Source organism: Panthera onca, chromosome D3 (assembly GCF_046562875.1).
Source record: "Panthera onca isolate mPanOnc1 chromosome D3, mPanOnc1 haplotype 2, whole genome shotgun sequence".
NCBI classification, from domain to species: Eukaryota; Metazoa; Chordata; class Mammalia; order Carnivora; family Felidae; genus Panthera; species Panthera onca.
Window position 1 is genome coordinate 90,880,301 of NC_138350.1, and position 25,983 is coordinate 90,906,283.

Below are 25,983 nucleotides of genomic sequence, written 5' to 3' on the forward strand. Positions count from 1 at the left end.
TTCAATGGAGGAATAATCATCTTTTAATCAAATAATGCTGGAACAAGTGTATCACTTGTTGAAAAACAATGAAACTGAACTCTTATCTCATACCATTATATAGGAATCAACTCATAATGAAGAAAGACCTAAATATAAGAGCTAAAACTTCTGAAAGAAAACACAGAAAATCCTAGTGACTTTGGGTTTGGCAAAGTTTCCTTGAAATGACACAACAGGCATGGAACAATTGATAATGTGAACTTCAAGAAAAGCAAAAACTTATGCAATTCAAAAGACACTGTAATGGAAATGAAAAGGCAAGCCACGTGCGAGGAGAAAATACTACAAAACATATACCTGAAAGAGAGATTGTATCCGGAATACGCAAATAACTCTTTATCTCAGGGGTGTGACAAACAACCCAATTAAAAATGGGCAAAAATTTGAACAGACACTACATCAAGGACCATACATGGATAGCAAATGAGCAGATTGAAAAGAATACTCAGTACCATTAGTTATTAGAGAAAGGCAAATAAAAGCCACAGTGAGATGCCATTGCGCATCTACTAGAAAGACTGAAATCCAGAAGGCTGACCACACCAAGTGTTGGTGAGTGATCGTGCGTCGCTGGTGGAGACGTCAGATGATATAACTGCTTTGGGAAGCAGTTTAGAGGCTTGAAAAAAGTTGAAGAAACAGCTACCATATGACTGCCATCCTGCTCCTAGGTATTTACCCAAGAAAAATGAAAACATAGGCCTGTGGCCAGACTCAATGCAAATGTTCACAACAGTTTTGTTGTACAAGGTGAGGAGAGTGGAACATGGGCACAAATCTGAGAGGGAGCACCTCCTTGAGTGTCCCGCACAAGGTGCCTCGTTTTATCACCTCGTCTGGCTCCTGTTTATCATTGTCAAAACCTGAAAACAACCCAAGCGCCCATCAGTGGAAACTGGATTGAGAAACTGTGGTATATCCATAAAATGAGATACTATTCAGTGCCCTCTTTGGCAGCATGTATAGTAAAATTGGAATAAAAAAAAAAATTGGAATGATACGGAGAAAATTAGCATGGCCCCTGTGCAAGCAGGACACTCAAATTTGTGAAGCATTCCATATTTTTATAAAACGAGTAAGAACTGAAAATATAATGTACAGCCTGGTGACTGTAGTTAATAGGTAACAATGTATTGTATATTTGAAATTTGCTAAGAGAGTAGATCTTAAAAGTTCTCACTACAAGGAAAAAATTGTAACTCTGTGTGGTGATGGATGTTAACTAGACTTACCAGAATCATTTTGCAGTATATGCAATTACATATAATTACATTATACACCTGAAATGAATATGTTATATGTAAATTATATCAATAAAAAAAGGAAATAAATACTACTTAGCAATAAAAAGGAATGAACTATTGATTCCTACAATACACGGGTAAATCTTAAAATAATTATTGTGAGTGAAAGAAGTTAGGTAAAAAGAATACATATCGTATGATTCCATTTATATAAAATTATAGAAAATGTGATCCAACTACAGTGACAAAAAGAACGGTAGTTGCCTGGGAATTGGGGATCAGGGAGGGGATGAGCGCATGGGGAAACAAGGAAGTGTTTGGGTGGTAGGATATGTTCACATCTTGATTGTACTGATGACTTCACATTTGTATACATGTGTCAGGTTTTATCACACTTTACTCTTTAATTTGTGCAGCTCATTGTATGTTAATTATATTTCAGCAAAGCTATTAAAAATAAAATGAGGCATAATAAGAATTTAAGACATGAGCCCTTTTTGGATCCTGACTGGGAAAATAAGAAACCTTAGAAATAATTGGGAGTCTTTGAATCTGGACTGGATAGTAAATATATTAGGAGAGTATTTGTACTTTTCCTACGTATAGTAATGATATTGTTGCTCTGCAAGAAAATGCATGAATTCTTTTTTTTTAAATTTTTTTTACATTTATTTATTTTTGATAGAGAGAGACAGAGCACAAGTGGGGGAGGGGCAGAGAGAGAAGGAGACACAGAATCGGAAGCAGGCTCCAGGCTCCTAGCTGTCAGCACAGAAACTGACACAGGGCTCGAACTCACAAACCGTGAGATCATGACCTGAGCCGAAGTCGGACACTTAACTGACTGAGCCACCCAGGCACCCCGGAAATGCATGAATTCTTAAGAGAGTCATGCTGGCACAGTTAGGGGTAAAGTGATCTGCAGATTATTTCAAATAGCTTGGCAAAAACAAAATAACAGGAAACAAAAACCACACACCAGAAAAACGAAAGACAATAGAAAAATAAATAGATAAAGCAAGTATGGCAAAAATATTAAGACTGTTGAATCTTAAGTGTTCAGTATATGGGAGTTCATTATACTATTGTCGAGCTGTTTTGCTTGTTTGATAATTTTGTCATTAAAAAGTTGGAAAAGCTTACCAAGTAGATTAGAAAAATAACCAAATTAGAAAAGATAAAACATAATTGAATTATCAAGCTCAATGGATAGGTTTAACTGACATAGCAGAAGATAAAATTGGTCAATTGCAAAAGAAATATTAAAAAATCATCCAAGGTGGAGGACAGAGAAAAAGAGAAAATAGGAAGGGAAAGTTAAGAAAAATGGAGAATAAAATGAGAAGGCCTATCATAAGTCTGGCTGGAACTCCAAGAGAAAGAGAGAGAATGGAGCTAGGGCCATCTTTGTAGAAATAATCCCTGAGAATCCCTAGTGACTCCCTGAATGTATAAATGAAAAGAGTTCACACTTAGGCACACCTTAACGAACACGCAAGGCATCAATGGCTGAGAGAAGGTCATGAAAGTTTCCAGTGGTGGGGAGGGGGAGGGGAATGCCGTGCAAAAGAAAGAAGACTGATAACTGACTCTCCATCAATTACAACAGAAGCTAAGCTAAAAGTGGAATATTTTCAGTGGATTGAAAGAAAAGAATTGTTCAACCTAGAATTACTTAACCAGAAAGAGTATCTTCAAAGAATGATGACAAAATAAAGACATTGTCAGGTAGACAAAAAATGTAAGAGTGCTTGTTGCTAAGCTGTGTTCACTAAGTGAAATTGTGAAGTGTGTCTATGATACCAACAGAGATAGGAGATGAAGTCTGGAGGTGTAAGGAGGAATGTAGAGGACAAAAAAGTTGGAATATATGTAAGTAATTTACACAAATGAGACAAATAAAACAATAATATCTTCTGCATTTTAGAGTAGAATTGAAACACCAAAAAACAATAGTATATGAATTAGGAGAAGACTAAAGGTGTTGATTAACATTCTACTTTCATAAGTATCATCTTGAAGTTTCTAAAGTTACCCTTAACAGAATAGAGAATATAATTTTCAAACTAGCAAAAGGGAAAAAGCAGAATGAGAAAAAAAAAATGTCAGTCCAGAAAAGGCAAGAAAGTAGAGGGAAGTAAACTTAGTTGACATGGAACAAATTGAAAGCAAAAAATAAATATTTTTCATCCAGTGTTAAAAAAAAAAAACAAAACAAAAAACTCAACACCAGAAGGCAAGTGCAAAAATAGTCATAGCAGTGTGTTCACAAAAACAACAGAAAAACAACTTGACATAACCCAAAAGTCTGTCAACAATGGATTGAATGAATAAACTGTGGCATAGTCTTACAATGAAATGCTGTCCATCAGTGAAAATAAATGAACTCCAGCTGTATGTATCAGCACCGATTAATCTCACAAACCCAATATGAACAAAGATACAAGCCACAGAAGAACTTGGAAAAACTTTGAAAGTTGAAAAGCTGGACCAACTGACCAATAGATTAATTTAAAGCCATCTAAAAAGACGGTACAATCATCAAGGCAAGGGGATGGTTATCAGTGTCAGGGGAGCAGATACCTGTAGGAAGAGGGCAGCCTCAGGGAGGGCACCTAGGAGTCTTCCAGGCTGTTGGTCCTATTCTCCAGCTGTGCCTTGTGTGGTGGTTCTGGGGAGCATAGGTTTTATGTCCCCCTTTTTGTGTCTCTATAGGTATCAATTTAAAAATGAGATGGAATAAAAGAGCAGCCTTCCATGGAACCCTCTGAGACATCTAGGAATATGAGTCTAGGAAACTAACCTACATACAACCTACCAAGACTGACTCATGAAGGAATAGAAAATTTGAACAGACCAATGAGTAAGGAGATTGAATCTAATAAAAAAAAGTCTCCCACCAGAGGTGGGGCGCCTGGATGGCTCAGTCAGTTGAGTGACTCTTGATTTTGGCTCAGGTCATGATCTCATGGTTATGGGATTGAACGCTGCGTCTGGCTCCATGCTGGGTGTGGAATCTGCTTGGGATTCTCTCTCTCTCCCTCTGCCTCTCTTCTGCTTGCTCTCTCAAAAAATCTCCCACCAAAGAAAAGCCCAGTAACAGATGGTTTCACCAGTGAATTCTACCAAACATTAAAGAATAACACCAATCTTTCTCAAACTCTTCCAAAAAACCGGAGAGGGAATACTCTCAAACTTATTTTAGGAGGCCAGGGTACCCTGATACCAAAGCCAGGTAAGGATGCTACAAGAAAGCAAAACGAAACAAAACAAAACTATAGGCCAATATCCCTGATGAATATAAATGCAAAAATTTTCAATGAAATACTAGCAAACTTAATTCAGCACATTAAAAGAATTATACACCATGATAAAATGTAATTTATCCTTGGAAAGCAATGCAAATTAATGTGATACATCACTTTAATAGGATAAAAGATTCATGTTCATGTCAATAGACACAGAAAAAGAACTTGACAAAATTCAACATCCTTTCCTAATAAAAGCTCTCAACAAATTGGGTATGGAAAGAATGTACCTTAGCACAATAAAGGTCATATATGACAGACCCACAGCTACCCTCACACTCAAGGGTGAAATGTTCAAAGCTTTCCCTCTAAGATCAGGAATAGGACAAGGGTGTCCGCTCTCAGTAGTCGTACTCAACATTGTGCTGAAAGTCCTAGCCAGAGCAATTAGGCAAGAAAAAGAAATAAAAGACATCCAAATCACAAGAAGTCAAATCGCCTTGGTTTACAGATATTTGTGTATGCATACGGATGGTAAGGAAAGAAACAATCGTAGGAAACTACATAGGGATACGGTGATAGGGATACAGCTGTTTTCTTATGGGTAAGTAAGAATCTTATAACTAATCATGCCTATTTCTTGGGCTAAGATACCTGCAGTTCAACTCCTAGTCTCCTTTTATAAGTACATTGTACTTTATTAGTTTAGGCACTTATTCCCTTTGGTTTCCTACTTTCTTCCTTCATCCCAATTTCCTCATTTGTATTTTCCTGTGCTTCACATCTTCTTTGGAACAAAATATTTGGAACAAAACATTTATACACATCGTCATCATCCAAATTGACTTACAAATTCTTATGATCTGCTTCCAGTCTATCTTCCCAGCCTTATACCTATGCTAGCCCTGATACACACGTTAATACTGTCCTACTTTGTCTAACCTTAGGCGTATTTCTGCTTTGATGCAACTGTGTACATGGGACGAACCAGTGAGATTTGGTTTGCACCTTGGGCTTGCTGACAGGCTAGGTTCTCTTGATCCAATGACTTAACCCTTCTGAACCTCAGTATCATCTGTAAAATGGTATTTGCAGGATTGTGAAAAACACTGAAACGTTAAAAACAGCGGATCGAACGTTATTCAGTACCATTTCCACTCATTGGCCAGCTGATGTTGCTTAGATAACTTGTCTGCGCTTGTTTCTTTTCAAATAGGATCCTCTGCTTAGTTTTCTTTGGCTCCTTGTGCCGTCATGTCACCTCACTCTTTGTTGTCCCCTTAGTGTCGGAATTCTGTGGAAGCTGGTATGAGCAACAACAGAAATAAAAGACCAACACCTTTGAAAGTGTACATTTTAATGCGTTAACACCCGACGACAGGAACATCGGTGACGTCTGGGGCGGTCTTCGCCGGTCCAGCCGCCTGGGTTCGAAGTTCGGCCGTGAAGCGTGTGCCGCGGGCGGGTGTCAGAGGCCTTCCCGCGAGACCCCGCAGGACGACGTGCCGGGTGTTCCCTGCCTTAAGTGACACACGTAAACGGACACGGACACGTCCGGGGCACCTGGCACGTCAAGGACCCTGGTCTTTTTCCTTCTTGTGTGTCGCCTCCACCGGGAAAGCGCTTTCTCAACACCTGTGCCAGTCCAAAGGCCACCTTTCCGATTTTCCCGACGGCTGTCCCAGCTGCGGGCTTCGGCCTGACACACTGCCATGCCCGCCCCCTCAGGCCAGACGTGGGGACGGCGGGTGACCGAGGGTGACCACAGCCCGCTCCCCTCGGACCAGGACCGAGGAGGACCACGGTCGCCCACCCCCCCCCCCCCTCAGGCCACTGGCCCGGGGAGTGACCGCGGCCCTCCCGTTCCCCCCAGGCCGGCCACTGGGACCCAGGGTGACGGAGGACGTCCACATGCCGCTCCCCTCCGACCAGGGCCGAGGGCGACCGAGAGTGACCGCGGCCCGCCCTGCCAGGCCATAGGGGCCCAAGGTGACCGAGGGTGACCGCGGCCCTCCCGCTCCCCCCAGGCCAGCCGTCGGAGGCGGCGGCCGCCAGGCGACCGCGGCCCCGCCAGGCCCGAACGGCGGAACGCGCATGCGCACGGCGCCTCTCCCCGCCCCCACCGCGCACCCGCGCCCAACGCCCCTAACGCGGCCCGCCGGGCCATGGAACCCGCCGAAGTCGGCTCGGTGCTAGCTCTCCCGTTCTCTCCCTCGGGCGCCTTCCCCCCGTGAGGCCCGCGGGCGCCCAGACAGGGCTCGGCGGCCGCCCGCCCTCCCGGGCCGCTCCGCCCGCCTCCGTCGCTCGGCCGGGCGCGCGCCGCGTCCCCGCGGCCGGTCCCCGCGCGTGCGCGCTCCGCCGAGTGTATGTGTGTGAGTGTGTGTGCGGCCGAGGGGTGGTCCGCCGCCGCCGCCGCCGACGATGCCGCGGGGCCGCCCCCCGAAGCCCAAGGAGAGCAAGGCGCGCGGCGACACCGGTAAGCGGCCTCGTCCGGGCCGGCCGCGCTGTGCCGCTCCGCGCGAATATAGTCCCCGGATGCGGCGCGGAGGGCGCCGGGAGCGGCCGGGGGCGGCGGGGCCGGGGGCGGCGGGGCCGGGGGCGGCGGGGCCGGGGGCGGCGAGCGGGGCCGGGGCCCGCCGCCGCCGCCGCCGCACCCGCCGCCGCCGCCGCCCGAGTGCGGGCCGCAGGGCGCGGGCGGAATGATACCGGCGCGGCGCGGCGGGCCCCTCCGCCGGGCTGGGCCTACTTTCCTGGGCCGGGCGGGCGGCGGCGGCGGGGGCCGGGGGCGAGGTGCGCGCCGCCGCCGCCGCCGCCGCCCTCCTCCCTCCCCCTCCCCCTCCCCCTCCTCCCCCGGCCGCCCTCCTCCCCCGCCGTCCTCCGCCCGCGGGGATCCGGCCTCCCCGGCCCGCCCGCCGCCCAGCCCGGCCCGGCGTTCCCGGGCGGCGGGCGGCCTTCCTGAGGGAGGCGCCCTCCCCGGGCGGGTCGCGGGGACGCCGGGCCCCGCCGCCATCTCCGAGGCCGCGCGTAGCGTGGGCGGGCGGCAGGGCCCGCCCTACCCGCGGGCCTGAGGGAGCGGCGCCCCGGCCCGCCTGGCCGCCCCGGAGCGTCGAGTGCTTGCTCGCTGCGCGGCCCCGGCGGGGAGGCCCTGGGGAGGCCCTCGGGCGCGCGGCCCCCGGGGGGGGGGGGTGGGGGTGGGGGTGGGGAGGGTCGGACCTGGGGGACGGCCGGGTAGGCCGGCCCCGGGGCCTGGAGGCCGGGGGACCGGGAGGGGACCAGCGGGGCCCGGGGGACTGGGGGATCCGGGGGTGGGGTGGGGACCAGAGCCGGGGCGGTCGTAGAGGGGGCTGCGTGGGCGCCGGATCCGGCTGTGCGGACTTGGAACGCGCTCCCGGGGCTCGTACCTGTCGCTGGCTGGTCCCCGAGCCCGGTGGCCCAGGCTTACCCTTCCCCGGAGGAGGAGTAAACGGGGACTCACTCAAGGGCTGGTGCCAGGCGGCGCGCACACGCACTGGCTTTCAGAACGGAGAAAGGTCAGTTCTGGAAACTGCAGGTGGATGGTGTTTAACTGTGCCCTTCATCGCATTTAGGGAGAGAGGTCGAGACCAGCCAGCGGTGTAGACTTACTGACGGGAAGTACCGACCAGACGCTCTTACTGGTCTCATCACCGATCAAGTTAACAGACGGGTGAATGAAGGAGACGTTAGGACAGGAGCGCGTATGGATTTGAGCACGAATCCGCACAGCTCTTAGGGAGCTTAGTGGGCCGCTGGCGGGGGAACCGTGCAGGTTTGCAGATTTGTAGTTGGGCAGTAACTGCTCAGAATCTTGATTAGTGGCTCTTGGCTTCTGGAAGGAGTTCTGAAAGACCTCACTGCTTTGGCTTTGGCCTCATTTCGTCTAGTGTTTGTACTTTTGTTAATGTGCCCGCTGCCAAAAATAATAGAAGGTGCAGTGCCTCTCAGGTGCTCTAACGAAGGCTTAGGATGGAGAATGTAAAATTGGCCTTGACGGAGGGCTGGGAACCTAATCCCCCCCATCTTTCCCATCTTCCTGAATGGCATCACCGGTCACTTGGGTTTTCAAGCCCCGAACTTAAGAATAATACTCCTTCTCTTATTCCTGAAGACGGTTCATAATGAAGTCTTGTGGCCTCTTCCTCAAAAATGTGTTTGCAGTGAGCCCCACCTCTTCTATCGCCAGTGTCCTTGGCTCTCCAGCCCCCTTGTCTCCAGGTGGACTTGAGTCCCGGGTAGTCTGGCCCCAGCCTAGGCCCATCACCTGTCCGTGGAGGGGCTCTTTAAACGTACATCAAAGGGCCACACCCTGATTAAAACTCCTCAAAGGATTTCTCTTGAAGTAAAATCTACATTCCTGCAGGATCCTAATTGATCTGGCCTTTGTCTAGGGCTCCTTTCCCTCTTTCCTTGCTGGAGCATTCAATTCTTCGTGTTCCTCGCAGATATTCTGAGAATCCGCCTCCTCTGACTCCTCCCTTAGGTCTCAGGGCGTCAGCTTCCTAAAAAAGGCCTTCCTCAAACCTGCCTGCAAATAACTTCACTTTGCGCCAGTCTTTTTCTACCACAGTGGTTCTCAAAGTGTGGTTCATGGACCCCTGGAGTTCCCGGAGGCACTTTCAGGGGTCTGCAAGGTGAATCTTTTCACAGCGATACTGTTTGGTTTCTCCACTTGGTTAACATTTGCCCTAATGGTACAAAAACGATTAGGAGTAAAATTGCTGACGCGTTTGCATGAATCAAGACAGTGGTGTATTTCACTCAAAACAGCATACTCAATCTAGCAAAGTAAAATAATTTGCAGGAAAATGAAACACAACACATTGATGGCAACAGAGAGAATGCAGAAGCAGATAGGATCCGCTTGTTGTGTCAGACATTAAAAAGATTTCTAAAAGTGAAAACTCTTTTCACTGTTTTTTTTCTTTTTTGAGAATATACTTTTCATAAAAATATGTATTTGCATTAACATACGCCAGATGTATGCTTTTAATTGAAGAGCTATTTTAAACAGTGCTCAGTTTGAGTAGGGCGAATAATGATGTAGTCTATATAAACTTAAGGTCTTCAGAGGCCTCAGTAATATTTAAGAACGTGAGAAGATCCCCAGATCAAAATGTTTGAGGACTGTTGCTCTGTCACTCACTCTGTTAACGGTACCTCTCATTGCCTGAAATTACCTTGTTTTCTGTGTTACCGTTATGAATTTTATTCCCAAGAAAATGTGGAAGATCGGTGGGGATTTTTACAGGCGGGGAAAGGCAGCTCAGAGAGGTGAAGGGATTTGGAAGGTTTCCCCGCCTAGTCAGCACAGTTGAGATTTGAACCTACGTTTGACCAGACGGTGCGTCGTATTGTTCCACCTTGATAAACCTAAAGCCCTACACATGGGTTAGTTTATTTAAAACGTTTTAAAGCACTGCCTGTCGCCGTGTAGGGGCTGGGTTGCAAAGTTCGACAGCAGAGAGGTCATCTCTGCCTTGGCCCCTCAGGACCCTGCGTCCTGCGACGGTGGGGACTCTGCTTCGGGCGGCAGGTAACGGACGCTGGAAGTGCGGGGTTCCCGGAGAGGATGCTGTCAGTATGGAAACCTCAAGAGGCGGTGGGGGTAGGCCCGCTGACAGACCTTTCTGGAAGTAATTGGCTCAGGACGAGTGCAGTGGTCCACCCTTCTCCGCAGTTTCCATCTCCATCTGTTCGGGCCCGTGGGCCGAAGCACGTGATCCTCTTTGTGGCCTGTCCTCAGGAGGTCACGGTGGCCCCACGCCGTGTCCCCCTGCCTCACAGGCCTGAGGTCACTCACCTCCCTTCATCTGGTCACGCAGGGACTGTATCATCTGTCCTCGCCAGAAGGGCGGGTGCAGCACAGTAAGAGAGAGGGCGACCCCACGCACACGGCTTCTGTAGAATGTCGTCACAGGTGTCTACTCGGTTATTAGTTCTTGGTGATCTCGTACTGTGTGCAGTGTATGCTCAACTTTGTGGTAGGTGTGTAAGCGTAGGAAAAGACCCGATGTGCAGGGTTCCACGCCCTCTGTGGTTTCTGGCACCCGCCGGGGATCTTGCAGGACACCAGCTGCCGGGGGGGGGGGGGGGGGGGGACCCCGTGGTGAGTAAGCCTGGGCTCCCAGCTGAGGGGCGTGTTTGTCGAGCCCTTGCTTGGCGCCTGGCACTCTTCTGGGCGAGTAAAGCTGGGTGAGATACGAGTGCTTCCTCCTCACGCTTTAGTTTTGCTAAGCAGTAGTGACCTTGATGGAAGCCACATTTTGGGACCTTGTCTGGCCTCCGTTTGTTTTTTCCGGTGCGCCGGTACGCGCTTTTTCTCCCAGGCTGTACCTGTGGTCGGCCTCCCGCTCGCTTTCTGTTTTCTGTCGGAGGAATATTTGTAACGCTTCATTTCCAGAGCTGAGAGCTGAGACGGAGCTTGAGCCAAATGGATCCACAAGTCCTCTGTTGCTCAGATGATCACTTCAGGCCACTCCAGATTTTATTACGCGTGTTCAGGAAGCTGCTGTCCCCTCCAAGGGCACCGGGCTAGTGGGAAGGGCTCAGCAGTAGGATTTTGTGTGCGAGACGGCAGGAGGCCCCGTGCCCTCAGATTTAGAGGTGAATCCTCTGCTTCAGCGGGCGGAACTAGGTACTCCTGGCGGTAACAGTTAAGGGGAGACAGATTCTGCTTCGAAGAAGAACTTTCTGACAATATCAGGTGTCCAAGGATGAAAATATATATATTTTTAATTTATTTTGAGACAGAGAGAGACAGAGCATGAGCAGGGGAGGGGCAGAGAGAGAGGAAGACACAGAATCGGAAGCAGGCTCCGGGCTCTGAGCCGTCAGCACAGATCCTGACGTGGGGCTCGAACTCACGGAGTGTGAGATCATGACCTGAGCTGAAGTCGGATGCCCAACCAACTGTGCCACCCAGGCGCCCCGAAAAGATTTTTTGATAAAGGAGTACCCTTCACTCTCTGTAGTTGAACTTTTTAGGTAGGCAGAAACTTGGAGTTTTTAGTATTTTGAGGAAAGTGTATTAGGCAACACAAAATTTAAAGATTTTACTATCCTGGAAACAAGTAGTGAGTTAACATGAGTTCAAAATCTTGGTCTTTTCACAATAAAGGAAAAATATTTCATTATAAGGATGAATTTAAAAAAAAATCTTGGTCTCTGACACAAATACAGCCTGGGAAAACTGTACTACACCATAATTCTTCATTAGATAAAATCAATTCAGTGCTTTTTAAAATAATCGTTATCATATATCAAGGTCTTTATATTTTCTCTGTATACAAAGACTGTGTCTCTGCGCCCAACTGTTTTTCAAACTACTTTTAGTGTTAGAACTTTCTTCCGTGAAATAATACAGCAAGGTCTCAAGGGGTGGTTTTCATCCTTGGCGAAACGTTGATGAAATTACCTGAGGAGATTTAAAAAATCCCGATGACCGGGCCTTGAGTCCAGTTACTTCCAAACCGGTGAGGTGGAACCCGGGTGATTCTGCTGTGTGGTCAAGGCTGAAAACCATTGATCTGTGGCAGGGCTGTGCAGGTTGAAAGGCATGAGACTGAGGGTTTCCGAGATGGCCCTCTAGGGTGCCGTCCCCCCAAATTCCTCTCAGCAGAGCGGGAAAACTGTTGCTTTAGTGGATTCGAATACTTTACCTAATAAGCAGCACCAACGGGGGTCTGAATTCTGAATACGGGAGTCAGCCACAGAGGCTAGCAGAGCAGGGGAAGGTAACAGGTGCCAGTGCTTCTGGGGGTTTCAGAGAAGTGTGGGGGTCCTGTTCTGTCCACGGGGGCGGGTTCCTGCTCTGCTCCGTCCAGTTATCGCCGTGGCTTGTGATTTTTCAAGAGAAGCCAGACCTGTATGTTTTTGAAAGCCTTATTATCGTATTTTGGTAATGATGTTAATCAAACAGAACATCTCTACAGGAGGTGTGCGGATTTTAAAGTGAAGAACTTCACGTATGCACAACATCGGTGGTATCTTAAAAGTTCCTTTTGTTCCTCCCAGTTACTACCACCTCCCTCTCCGCCCCACTGTCCTCTTCTGATACCTCAGGTTAGTTCGACTTGCTTTCAAACTAAGTTGGATTCACAGTATGTACCCTTTTGTTTCTGGCTTCATTCATTCAGCGTTTGCTTTTATGCGATCATCCCTGTTCTGTCCCTGTTTATGGGTTTTATTTTTTAATGCTTTTATGTACTTATTTTGAGAGAAAGAGCAAATGGGGGAGGGGCAGAGAGGGATAGAGAGAATCCCCAGCAGGCTCTGCGCTGTCAGCACAGAGCCCTGCTGGGGGCTGGAGCTCATGAAACCTGAGATCGGGACCTGAGGCAAAATCAAGAGTCTTGCCGTTCAACTCACTGAGCCACCCAGGCGCCCCTCCCTGCTATTGTTTGGCAGAGATAGGTTCATTCACATGGTTGTATATTATTCCACTGTGTAACACACTGTCAGTTTGTCCTTTCTGCTCTGGGTGCTTGGATGGTTTCCACTTTGGGGCTATTACAGGTCAGCGCTGCTGTGAACTTGTATGCGTTTCTGGGTCCCAGCAGACACCGCCGAACAGTTGTGTAGTGACTGTGCTAGTTTAATCTCCCACCGGCAGTGTCCGAGAGTCCCGTCTGCGCTGTCCTTTTAAGATCTTAGCTATTCCGGTCTGTGTAGTGTTAATCTTGACTTCTAACTTGCGCTTCGGTGCTAATGAGGACTTTATGTTCATTAGCCGTTTGTTTTCTCTTGTGAGGCTCCTGTTTAAGTCTTTTCCCACTTTCCTCCTGGGTTGGATATCTTATTTATGTATTTTTAGTTAATAGACTTTGCTTTTTATAGCAGTTTCAGGCTTACGTTAAATTGAGCAGAGAGTACCTAGTTCCTCTATACTTCTTATCATCCCCCTCCCCGCTCCCCCCCCCCCCCCCCAGGATTTCCCCTCTTATTCTCATCTTGTAATAGTGTTAGATTTGTAACAATGGATCAATTTTGTAGTAAAGTCCCTAGTTTACATTAGGGTTCACTGTCTCCATAGTTCTGCCTGCTCTCAAGTGGGAATCATACCATACAGAGCTTCGGACTGCCCTCTTTCACTAAGCGATACGCAATTAAGATTCCCTCACATCTCTTCATGGCTTGACAGCTCATTTCTTTTTATTGTTGAATAATATCCCATTGTCTGGATGTGCCACAGTCCATTTATTTACATTTTGAAGGGTATCTTGGTTGCTTCCGGTTTTGGGCAGTTGCGACTTGCTATAAACGTTTGTGTGCCGGGTTTTTTGTGCGGACATAAGTTTCCAGCTCGTGTGGGTAAACACTGTGCTGGATGGTGTGGGGAGACTGTGTTTCGCTCTGTAAGAGATCGCCGCCCTCTTCCCGAGTGGCTGTGCCATTGTGCATTCTCATCAGCAGAGAATGGGAGTTTCTGTTGCTTCACATCCTCGTTAGCATTTGGTATTGAGTTTTTTAGACTTTAGTCCTTCTCCTAGGTGTACGGTGGTGTGTCATTGTTTGAACTCGCAGTTCCCTTCTGAGATACAGTGTAAACCATCTTTTTGTATGCTTGCTTGACATCTGTATATTTTTGGTGAAGAGTTGTGTGTCTTTTCATTATTGATTTATAGGAGTTCTTTGTATATACCGTGGAGGAGTTCTTTTACTTTGCCCTTCACTCTTCTGAGGATATCTTTCCATGAAAGAAATTCCCAATCTTAATATTGTCTAACATCAGTTCTTTCACGTTTAGTACTTTTGGGACCTGTGTAGGGAATTTTTGACAGTCGTAAGATCATGGAGACCTTTCCTTAGGTGTTCCATCTAGATGCTTCATTGTTCTACTTCTCACCTGTAGATTGACAATTCTTCGTCTACTATTTAAGGGCATTTGCATTGTTTTTAGCTGCCGGCTGTCATAGTAATGCTTCTGTAAGCATTTTTAAACATGTGGTTTGATTTTTTTTTAAGAGAGGGAGAGCACGTGTGGGAGAGGGGCAAAGGGAGAGAGAATTTTAAGCAGACTCCACACCCAGAGCGGAGCCCAGTGCGGGGCTCGATCTCAGGACCATGAGATCGTGACCTGAGCTGAAATCAGTTAGATGCTCAACCGACTGAGCCACCCACGTGCCCCTAAACATGTTTTTGGTCCACGTATGTGCAGGTTTCCGTGGGGCTATACCTGGGAGCTGAATTGCCGGGTTCAGGGTTTATGTGCGTTCAGCTTTGGTCAATGCTGCCAGATGGTTTTCGAGTGATTGTAGTGATTTTAACTCTTTCTCATGGTACATGCGATTTCCAGTTGCTTCATATTTCATCAATCCTTGTTTTCGTCTGTCTTTTTAATTCTGGCCTTCCTAGTAGATGTGCATTTTGCTTTTCTGGAGAAGTATTTTTTGTTTCCTATTTATTATGACTTGGATTTCCACAACCACCCTGTAAGTTCCCTGTAAGGAAACCAGCCTCATCTTTGGAGGAAGAATTGAGCCAAGCGACGGATTATCTGGTTTGCGGAGACCTTACTGACCACTTGGCAGGACGGACACTCAGAAGTCTCATGACCGCTAGGCCTGTTTTCATCACCATCTCTCTAATCTGTGACCCACGACCCAAACTTTTAAGCTATAGTTACCCGTTTTTAAAGATAGGTACGTTAAAAATAGCATGTCCTACACATACATACGTCATTGGAAATCGGGACAGGCTCTCGGACAGGGCCACACACAGTTTTCTGTGGCAGTCTTCATTCAGCTCTACCCGATTGTTGTCGCAGTGCTGACATGAACCGTACGTTCGCAGAGATGAGAAACAGCGTTGGCAGCGAATACATCAATAAGAAATGATTCTGTCACATATGGAAAATTAGTTTTGTGCATCGTCTAAGGAGGTTATTCTCAGCAGTAACACTCTCAGATCAGTCTCAAAAAGGCCCTGTTACTTTTAGACCTTGGGCCTAGATATGTTTTAGCTAGCTGGTGGGGCTTTAGATCCTGGAGGCTTTATTTTGTTGTAATTTTAATGCACTGTAGTTTTGTTAAATTTGGATAATGTGTGGTATCTAAGTATACAGCCACCTGAGTTTAAAGTCTTTCTTTAGAAATCAAAATTTACAGGTAATAAAAGCAAATATTTGAAAGAGGATTTGATACTCCTTTTAAAAGCAGAGAAAATGTAATCTGAGTCATGAAAGGGGACCAGGTACCTACTGACGGGCATTGAAAGTGCTCCTGGGTAAAGGTGAACTTTACCGTGGGAATATGAGCGGCCTGACCCTGTTAGGGATCATGTAATGAGTTTCTGACCAAGTATTTATCTTTAACTCTGTGCCACAGATATGTTTCATATCATGTATCATGAAACCAGTGCCAGTGTTTCTGACTCTGATTCTCATTGAAACTCCTCATGGTTGTTTTTTTTTTTAATGTTTGTTTATTTTTGAGAGAGAGAGAGAGAGACAGAGCATGAGTGGGGGAGGAGCAGAGAGAGAGGGAGACACAGAATCTGAAGCAGACTCCAGGCTCCAAGCTGTCAGCACAGAGCCTGACATGGGGCTCGAACTCACCAGCCATGAAATCATGACCTAAGCTGAAGTCGGACACCCAACCGACTGAGCCACCCAGGCACCCCAAAACTCCTCATGGTTTTGACCAGTGCTTTGGCTTGACAGTCCGTTGAATCTATTTTATACGGAAAGAACACAAGCAGTCTTGGGCTGATAACTGACATAAAGTACTGTTGATAGAATCCCAGTTCATCTGCTGTTTTCACAGTAGGCATAATGTTGAATTTGGGGTCTTGTCTCAGAAATCAGGACCTTAAGAGGCAGGGAAGCCCGATTCTAGGACTTGAAAGTCACTCCCACTTCTGCCCTGGCTTATGTGTGATTTTGACCAAGTAGCTAAATTTCTCTGGGGTCTTTGTTTCCTTAGTTATGCAGCCAAGGTATGGACTGTATAACTCACCATTCCCCCAGAGTAAATTTTATCTCTTACTTTTTAATTCTTTTTGAACAGGTAATACATTCTAATGGTTTGGAATTTTAAAAAATGGAAGTCCCTTTCCCAGCCCTCGTCCCACTCACGTAGTTGCCATTTTTACAGGTCACCAATGCTGTTATTTTTTTCTGTAGTTTCTCAAGGATATCGTGTGCACATACAAGCAAACGCACGGTAAATCTCTGCCCCATCGTCCCTTTATTAAAGCAGTAATAGCACCGCGAACATACTGCTTTTTTCATCGACTACATTTTGAGAATTACCTTCCATTTCCAAATGAATATTTACTTAATAGTAGATACATTTGAATAGATGATAGAGGTCAGATTCAAACAGTGCCAGAATCTTCCCTGACAGTACTCGCCTCTCTCGGTGCGGGCACTCATGAGTTGACAGATGCTTGTTCCTTCTGAGAGGAAAGCGGGTGCTTGTGGCTGGAGCTGTTGACCGGAGCACTGGGTTTTTTGGAAGATTCTAGGGAGAAGATAATGGCTCCTGGAACAACCACATGGCTAGAGAACATGTGCGCAAAGTCAGAATGGTTGGTGGGTACGCAACAAGCTGGAGAAGTACCGAGTGTAACTTAGGTCATTTTGAGGCGTGAGTCAGGCTGAAAGTGGAGATTAGATATGTTGGTCTTGGGAGCTTCAGACAACCGGGGAGAGACCGAAAGAGTCATAACTTTCATCTTATCTCCGACTACTTAGCAAATACTCGCTGGGCGCTCAGGACGTGCCAGGCTTTGAGCGAGGCTTTGGAGACACCGTGATGACCTAGATAGGCTCATGGGCCCAGACCCCCCCATGCTTGCCCCTGAACCGCTCCTGCCCGAATGCTGGCCCGTGTGGGGGGAGCAGCAGGAATCCGAGAACAGGAGCAAGTAGGAAGCAGTAAGAGAAAGGAGAGAATGGTAGGGAAGTGGCCCCCGCATGAAGCAGGGTGGTGGCTGTCAGACTCCCCGGGGCCCGCGGGGCAGCTTCAGAAGGCAGCTGGGGTCAGGGGGCAGAGGTCACGTGGGTAGAGAGCTGGGTTCCTGGGGACAGGGCGGGGTGTTGGAAGACGGACCTATCGCAGAAGATAGGTCAATGATATTTTGGAAGGTTTTGATTCAAAAACATGAAAAGAGATACAAAGTTTAGGGGTTAGTTCAGTCTAGAAACAAACTGGTGTATCTCATTTTAATATTGATTATATAATTATAATTACATAATTAGTATGCACACTATGTAATATATAATTATAATTATATCGATTAATAATAATTATCGATACTGATATCCGATATTTAGTACTGAGAATGCCTCAGCAGGATTTATGGATAGCCGAGGTCATCAATGCACGGTGCTTGAGAATTTCAGTCAGGAGATGCAGATTTGAGGTAGGTCAGTGGAATGCTATAAATGTAATAGATTTTGTGGAACTCTCATGTCACAGACAGGCATTTTGTAGAAGACATCAACTTAGAGGGGCACCGGACTGGCTCAGGAAGAGGAGCACAGAGCTCTTGATCTCTGGGTTGTGAGTTCGAGGTCTACATTGGGTGTAGGGATTACTTAAAAATAAGATCTTTGAAAAAAAAAAAAGAGAGGGGGGCCTGGGTGGCTGAGTCGGTTAAGCGTCCAACTTCAGCTCGGGTCATGATCTTGTGGCTTATGGGTTTGAGCCCCACTTCGGGCTCTGTGCTGACAGCTCACAGCCCGGAGCCTGCTTCTGATTCTGTGTCTTCCTCTCTGCCCCTCCTCCCTTACCCTCTGTGTGTGTGTGTATGTGTGTCTGAAAAATAAATAAACATTAAAAAATGTTTAAAAAAAAAGAGAGATCAACTTAGCTCTTTAGATTGGAGATAAGGAGCAGACCTTTGCCATTAAGATTTAACTGACTGGGCTGAGCTGCCATGCCCGGTCTGGGAAGAGGACCAGTTCGTAAGAGAGCTCGTCCCGTCCCAGGTCCTTACAGAGCAGGCCTGCATAAAGCTGTGGAGCAGTGTGGTTGTGGAGGGCCGTGGAGGGCCGTGGAGCGGAAGGACAGCATTAGAGGTGGCTGTGCCCCTCAGTCATTGGCAGGCTTGTCCTCGTAGTGCCAGGAGGCGTTATCTGTCTCATTTCATCTGAGCGACTCTGAGGCTTTATTGTTTTGGGGCTGGTCAGTTACTATATACTCTTGAGAATCTCCGTGTGGAGTTAAATGATTCTGAAACTAGCGTTCACATTTTTTTCGAGGAAAACAAAGCTGCTCAAACAATTTTTTTTTAAGTTTATTTATTTTTCGGAGAGAGAGAGAGAGAGGGGGTGGGGGGGGAGAGGATCCCAAGCAGGCTCCACCTCTGCGTAGAGCCTGACACAGGGCTCGATCTCACAGACCCTGAGATCTTGACCTGAGCTGAGTTCAAGAGTCTGACTCTTAACTGACTGAGCCACCCAGACACCCCTGCTCAATTTCTGATCTTTGTACAGTCAGTGTTTGTTTAAATTTGGTGGTGAATTTGTGTCCTTGGAGTCAGGAAGGGCGGACAGTTGAAGAGAATGTGTTCGTGCCTGTGTGTGTTAGGTGACTGGGTAAACTGATCTCAGAGTGATCATCCCCTGCCTCTGGGGGCGGGGACGGGCAGAAAGGCGTACTTGAAAAATCCTGGCCTGAGTGAACTCTTAGATTTGGGCCCTGCTGGATGCAGGTGGTTCTGTGCTTACTCTGCTTGTGTGGAGTCGGGTACAGAGGACACCGACCTGATTTGGACAGCATCAGGAACGTGTGCTGCCCGAGTGTCACGTGACGTTCCTCGGGCCGCTTCTTAACAATGCAGCTGTCCCCAGGAGGGCGGACCGTTCGTGTGATCACGCCTTACTTAGATCCATGGCCCCTTAAACAATCTGGTGGCCTCTGTGGCTGCGGACATGCTACCTCTCCCCCAGCACAATGGGAAGTGCGTGGACGTGTGGGTTTCACAGGGTTTGTGGACCTCCTAAGCTCATCCTAAGGATACATTTGTTTCATGGGCTTTTTTCTGAACAACACGTACTCTGTGGACCGGAAATTGGAAATTTGAATGAACTTGAAGAGGTGATAGGCGAAAGAGTTCTTTGTAAGGCCCGGGACGCTGTCCGGAAAGAACAGTGTGCATGATAGAGCCCACCTCGCCCTGGGAGGAAGGCTTCGTACTTTCTCAGTGCAGAGAAATGACGTGTGCAAAGCCTGTGCCCCCAAAGCAGAGCGAAAGTCGAGAGATGCTGTGGATTTTAAAATTATGCTCGCTGTGGAAACTAAGACATGTTTTTCCCTTGTAGTTACGCTTTGATTTGAATAATCGTTTTAAGTTTGTGTTTGAACCAAATTAATAGTGTATTATCACTGGTGGAAGGGACGTACTGAAAACATGATTTTAGTATGTTTTGAGCTTCGTTAAGGAGGGAGGTCTTGCTTCTTAAGATAAAAATCTTCCCTGGAAAAGTCTTAATTCGTAAGCAAAACAATGTGATTTTCAGGTTTGAGTGTATAGTCTCTTATCTCTTGGGTTTTATCTGTTAGTTGCAGGTAATTACATAATTACATCCTTTCTCATTTTGGGCTGTCATTAAGCAGTTTCAGCATAGACGCTATGAACATTGTTTCGTTCTACGTCCCGAAGTAGCCTTTTAGTTTTGTGTTTATTGAGGAGCTCTGTCACCACTGTGTTCAGCCATTCGGTGGAAACAGTCGCTACTGAGTTCTTAAAACACAATTTTCAACAGTTATTTTACTTGAACATTCTCAACCTCCCAAACTGTTTCTTTCCATAGTACAAACTTTTCCAAAGGGAATAATATATCAATTGATGTCCCAGCAACCATTTTTGGGGGGACCTGGGGAGTCCTAAAACATTTGTTACTAATTTACTGTAGAAATGTTGAATGCATGTCTGTGAACAGAATGTGGATATAGTTGAAGATAAATAGAATAAAAGTTATGTGCATCTTTTCTATAGTAGACCCGTTTGTTTCTGGATGAAGTTGTGGTCTATCGAACTATGTCAGTGTTTCTAGAAACGAATCGGCTTTACCCGGGGTCCGCCGGAGGAATTCTTGAAGGTGCCACCCACTCTCTGTGCCCCGCCACCCCACCTCCTCCGTGGCCTGGCCTCTGCCCCGCCCCCCCCGTCCGTGGCCACACTTCTCCTTCAGGGCACTTGCACCTTAGGAGAAGGACTTTTGGCCAAACTTGGAACTGTGGCTTCTTTTCTCAAGGGAGGCATTTAAAGGTCTTTTGAAAATGTGGAATGCCCATGTTTACCACATGGACGTTTGAGAAATAGAACACTTTCTGGAGCTTACTTTAACACTAGAGTCTTAAAATCAACCCTACTTTACTTCCAGATTTCTAAATTTTAATGTTTTTGAGTCAGATTTGATACAAAGAGTCGTACGTGCTGTTATTTCTAGCTCTCGTATCATTAACATGTATTATGTATTTGTGTCTAAATTATAGTAAGACTTGGAGTTTATTTAAAGAGTTGTAGCAGTTTTGGACATCTTTATTTCCTGAAATTCTTGACGAATTTTTGTGATTATTGCATATTTTTATTAGAAAATACTCTTATGTTTGTAGCTGTTGACCTGAGTGGTGTCGAGAAGCGTATCGTGAGGCCCAGGGCTCATCCGGAGGGAGCACTGCCGGCCTCCGTCCGTCTGACCGGTAACCATCGGGGGACGAGTTTTCTCCTCGTTGACTTATCTTGCTCTGCGGCAGTTTTCAGAGGTGGATTGAGTGCTCCAGTTAGCTTTTCTGTCTCCACCTGAGTTTTGTTTGCTGCGTGATGGAAGAGGAACAGTGGGGGTTATCGGTGAATCCTCAAAGTGGCTTAGAGGTGAAATGCCTCTGCGATTTCAGGTGGCTTTGAAACCATGTTAAGGCCAAAGGCAAGGCGAAGAGACTTGGCTTTCGTGTGTCTTTGTGTGGATATCAAGCTCAGGAGTTTAGCTTCAGGTTTCTAAAAACCCTACCACGGGGACTTAGAATTCTTTCGTGCTGTGCCTCAGGCGTCCCAGCGTTTCTCGTATCTAATTTAAGAACGTGTCCGCTTAAAACATTTAAGATACCATTAATTTCTTCTAAATTCTCTCGTAAATCTCTGACGTCATTTGGTTTCTAAATAATAACCAAATAACTTAGTTTTATTTATGTGATGAGAATAACAACTGGTATTTATTGTCTATACTTATGCAATTTTGTAGATGGAGTTTTAACATTGAATGCGGAGAACACTAATTATGCCTGTCAAGTTCCAAACTTCCCTAAGTGTGAAATCTGTCTGCTATCTTTTCCAAAAGAGTCCCAGTTTCAACGCCACATGAGGGATCACGAGCGAAATGACAAGGTATGTATTCTCAAGAGGGGTGTCAGAAATGTGAGCGTTGAAACTGGAGGTATTGTGAAAATCACCACGTCAAATAAGACTTTTCCTTGTAAGTTAGATTCCTCGGTCGCGGAGCGTTTTATCTTACGTCAATAAATCTTTGACGTTTTGTGTTCAGTTGTGGTCGTTTCCTAGCCATTATATTGGTTAATGAGACGAAGGGGGGGTTCGCCTAGGGAATCTAGGTGTTGAAGTTCTCTGTCAGCGGACGAAAGAAATAATCTCGAAACGGGACTTTCAGTAGTTCGCTTTCTGTATGCCTGAACACAACATTGGTGTATCTTGATGGGTTTGTCTCCAGCAGGGAGCGTTATCCTTAAGGTGTCTTGCATTTTATAAGAGATTCCAGATACTTTAGATCGAATTTCAGCAGGGACTAACACTATCTTAAATAGAGATTTGAATCTTTCTTTTCAAGGCCCCTTGTGGGCTAGGTTAAGAGTATTAGCGTCCTAATGGAATGGTCTGCCCGATAGATAGGAAGTGGCATTAGAACCACCATTAAAAAGTGGTTGTTGACTTTCCTCTGGCTGAGGAGAACGTAAGCCGGTGAGCCATTCGAGTTCAGATGACCAGGGAAGTCTCCTCTGGAGAACAAGAGGTGACTCACTCTGGCTTTGTCTGCAGTGCGAATATTAGAGATAACATATGACCAAGTATAATAATGTTAGTGCTGGTACCGACTGGGACCACCCTCCCAAGAGGAAAATCTGAAAATACTGACTCTTCAGGGTCTTGATACTTCAGAAATGCCAGCGATTACTTGATCTTTCTACAAGTAAGTGGCAGAATACTTTTCATTTGGAGGAAATTTTAGACCGTGAGAATCAACTCTCTGAAAACCTAAAAATGTTGATTACTTGTTTTACTTGAAGTGATATTGTTCAGAGCAGTAGAGTTGATCAGCAAAGAACAGAAAAATCCAACCCAGTGAGTTGAAATTTCTCCCCTTTCTTTTCTTTTCTTTTTTTTTAATGTTTGTTTGTTTATTTATTTGAGAGAGAGAGAGAGGGAACACCCAAGAGAGAGAACGCCCAAGTGGGGGAGGGGCAGAGAGGGAGGGAGACAGAATCCGAAGCAGGCTCCAGGCTCTGAGCTGTCAGCACAGAGCCCTACTCGGGGCTCGAACCCACAAACTGCGAGATCATGACCTGAGCTGAAGTCGGACGCTTAACCGGCTGAGCCACCCAGGCGCCCATACGTATATTTCTTTAAATGTTTATTTATTTATTTTTGACAGAGAGCAAGAGAGCATGAAGGAGCACAAGTTGAGGGAGGGGCAGAGACAGGGAGACAGAACCTGAAACAGGCTCCGGGCTCTGAGCTGTCAGCACAGAGCCCAACGTGGGGCTTGAACCCACAAATTGCGCTAAGTCGGATGCTCGACCGACTGAGCCACCTAGGTGCCCACGTTTATTTTCATAGAGACCATATCCTGATGCATTTATATGCAGCATTTCTTTTTCAAGATATTTTCTACATACACGTGTTGTCATCCTTATAATCTTCTGAGGAATTTTGCCAGGAGCTTTGCTGTGTCCATTTTGGATTTATTGACTTCAGGTCCAGAAGAGACTTCAGAAATTCCTTAGAAAGATTGTAGATCGTGGTACTTGTTGATATTTGAATGACATTTATTATGGAAAGATTGTGTTTCAGTGGCTTCTTGACTTTTCTCTCCAAATAGCCACATCGATGTGACCAGTGCCCCCAAACATTTAATGTTGAATTCAACCTGACACTTCATAAATGCACCCACAATGGGGAAGACCCTACCTGTCCTGTGTGTAACAAGAAGTTCTCCAGAGTGGCTAGTCTCAAAGCGCATATTATGCTGCATGAAAAGGAAGAGGTAATTATTTTGGCCTATACTTTGTTCGTGGATTTTTAAAATGCATCTAATCCTTAGGGGGATTTTAGGTGGAAACTAGTGTAAAAAAGCCTTGCGTATAGATTTCAAGGAGATAATTATCACTAAATGTGCCTTGGCTGAATCTCTAGTTGACTGACAAAACGTTTTCTTTTTCGGCTATGTCAGTACCTTAGGGCAGAGACCCTTCAATGTTTGGTATATTTCCCCTACCCACCCCCCCCCCCCCTTTTTTTTTTTTTTTTTTTTTTTTTTAATCAGAAATGAACTTTTGTAGGATTCTGCAGTGGCCAGAAGTAAATATTCCGTCTCTAAAGACGGTAGTGTCTCCTTGCTTGGCGTCTGAACCCCCTGAGGTGTGGGAATTTGGGGGAAGAGAAGTTCATGATGACCCAAAGCAGGTTAAACACCACAGTCAGGGACTCTGTGAGGACCACAGGTGTGGTATTGGGAGCACTCGAGGGCCGACGGGGCTGCAGTGCTGATGAGGGAAACGCAGGCTCTCTGTCGCTGGTGAGGGGGCGGGGGTGCTTGTGTCTGCAGTGTGTAAATGGCTGCTGCTTTGAAAATATTAACCCCCCCATATCTCTGCTTATTGTGTAAAATTAGGAACATGCAAAAAAGTAAAAAGGGGAAAATAAAAGTTTTAATTCTACTCTCCAAGGATGGTTACAGATAACTGTTTGGTATATTTTCCTCCTGAGACAGAAAAACAAATACATGATTGAAGTCGCATGCGGAAAATTTGCATCCTAAAAATTGAGTTCATACTTTCTACATAGGTTTGTCTCTTCTTTTTATATGTCTTTGCTTTTTAATACAAAATAATGTGTTTTTATCTTTTTGAAACTTACTGTATAGGTAATATGTATTTACTTTGGAAAAAAGCTGGAAACTAAAGATTAAGAAGAGTAACATTATTAAAAGAACCAATGATCACAACATTTAGAGAGAATGCGTGTATAATCTTTCAGACTTTTTTTTTGCTATATGTGCTTTCCATAATAGTTTATATATATATAAGAATAGTTTAAAATTGTTTTTTAATGTTTATTCATTTTTTGAGAGACAGAGAGAGATAGATCATGAGCGGGGTAGGGCAGAGAGAGAGAGGGAGACACAGAATCCGAAGCAGGCTCCAGGCTCCGAGCTGTCAGCACAGAGCCCGACGTGGGCTCACAAACCATGAGATCGTGACCTGAGCCGAAATCGGGTGCATAACTGACTGAACCACCTGGATGCCCCTATCCTTTTTTAATATTATAAATAATACGTCTTTCTATGCATCTTTAATTATTTCATTAGGATAGATGCCTACAGTTGGATTTGCTGAATTGATAATACTTTTTCAGGTCTTTATAGAATGCCACGTTATGTTGTGGGAAGCCCGTGCTGCTTTATACGTTCTCCCGCACGGTGTAGGCGTGCCTTGTCTCGCTCGTTGTTTTTGGTTTTGTTTTTGTGTTTTTTGAAAAGCAGAAAACGTGTGTGTTGAACAGTCTATTAAAATATTCTGGACTAATTTAGACACGCACGTGGTAAGAAATCCGAGTGGGGAGGGTGAGAGCAAGGTGTCGAGGCGTCCTGGAAGCGGTGTCTGTCCGCTTGCCTGGCATCCCGGGCGTGTGCAGGTCTCTGCAGCCCGGTCGGTGTGCGCCGTCCGTCCTGCTCCTGTTGTCTTCAGCTGTGCAGCCTCGGTGGCATTCCGCTTGTGTTCATCTGGGCCGTCTCATTCTCTTCAACAACCACACGGTGTCACCTGCAGACGCACGTGCGGAAGTCGGCAGGCCACCGTCCCTCTTCTAGGTGGCCTTCAGCTTTTCGTAGATACAGACAAGGCTGCAGTGAGCAGCGCGTTCAGTTCCAGATCTGGTCCCTGGGACTTGCTCGGAACTCCTTCCCGCATCTAAAATTACTTTGCAAGGCCCCGCCGTGTCTCGCGGTGCAGGTGCACGTGCAGCGCGGCACCCGTACCCGTTGCACCTCGCGGGCGCTCACACCGATCCCTCGGTTCCGGTCCTCCTGTGGGCCTTGCGCTTGCCCCCCGGCTCGGCCCGCGTGTCGGCACGCCCCTCCCCTCCCTCTGCCCTGCAGTTGTCCCTGGAATAGTTCCACAGCCACCTGCTGGGACCCCTGTCCGCGAGCCCAGGAAGCCTCGTCTGTCTGGGGAAGTCAGCGCCGGGCTCTG

General features: G+C 46.5%; 1 protein-coding gene and 1 non-coding gene across 12 annotated transcripts in view; both read left to right on the forward strand.

The window, feature by feature from the left end:
* The first annotated feature begins 1,004 nt into the window (after positions 1-1,004).
* On the forward strand, positions 1,005-1,108 carry LOC132677748 (U6 spliceosomal RNA). The gene has a single exon (XR_009609385.3). It is a non-coding gene; the product is annotated as a U6 spliceosomal RNA (small nuclear RNA).
* Positions 1,109-6,217: 5,109 nt separating this feature from the next.
* The window catches only part of ZNF236 (zinc finger protein 236), a 107,805-nt gene continuing 88,039 nt past the window's right edge, over positions 6,218-25,983 (forward strand). For 3 of the 11 annotated variants that reach the window (XR_013551166.2, XM_078435116.2, XM_078435123.2), the window contains exons 1-4: positions 6,219-6,484; positions 6,524-7,010; positions 21,744-21,886; positions 23,613-23,777. Coding sequence is in view for 7 of the 11 variants with exons in the window: in XM_078435116.2 (XP_078291242.1) it covers positions 6,956-7,010; positions 21,744-21,886; positions 23,613-23,777 (363 nt within the window). In the remaining 4 variants the exon portion in view is untranslated. The other 8 variants (XM_081790838.1, XM_081790839.1, XM_078435115.2 and 5 more) reach the window with 7 other exon arrangements.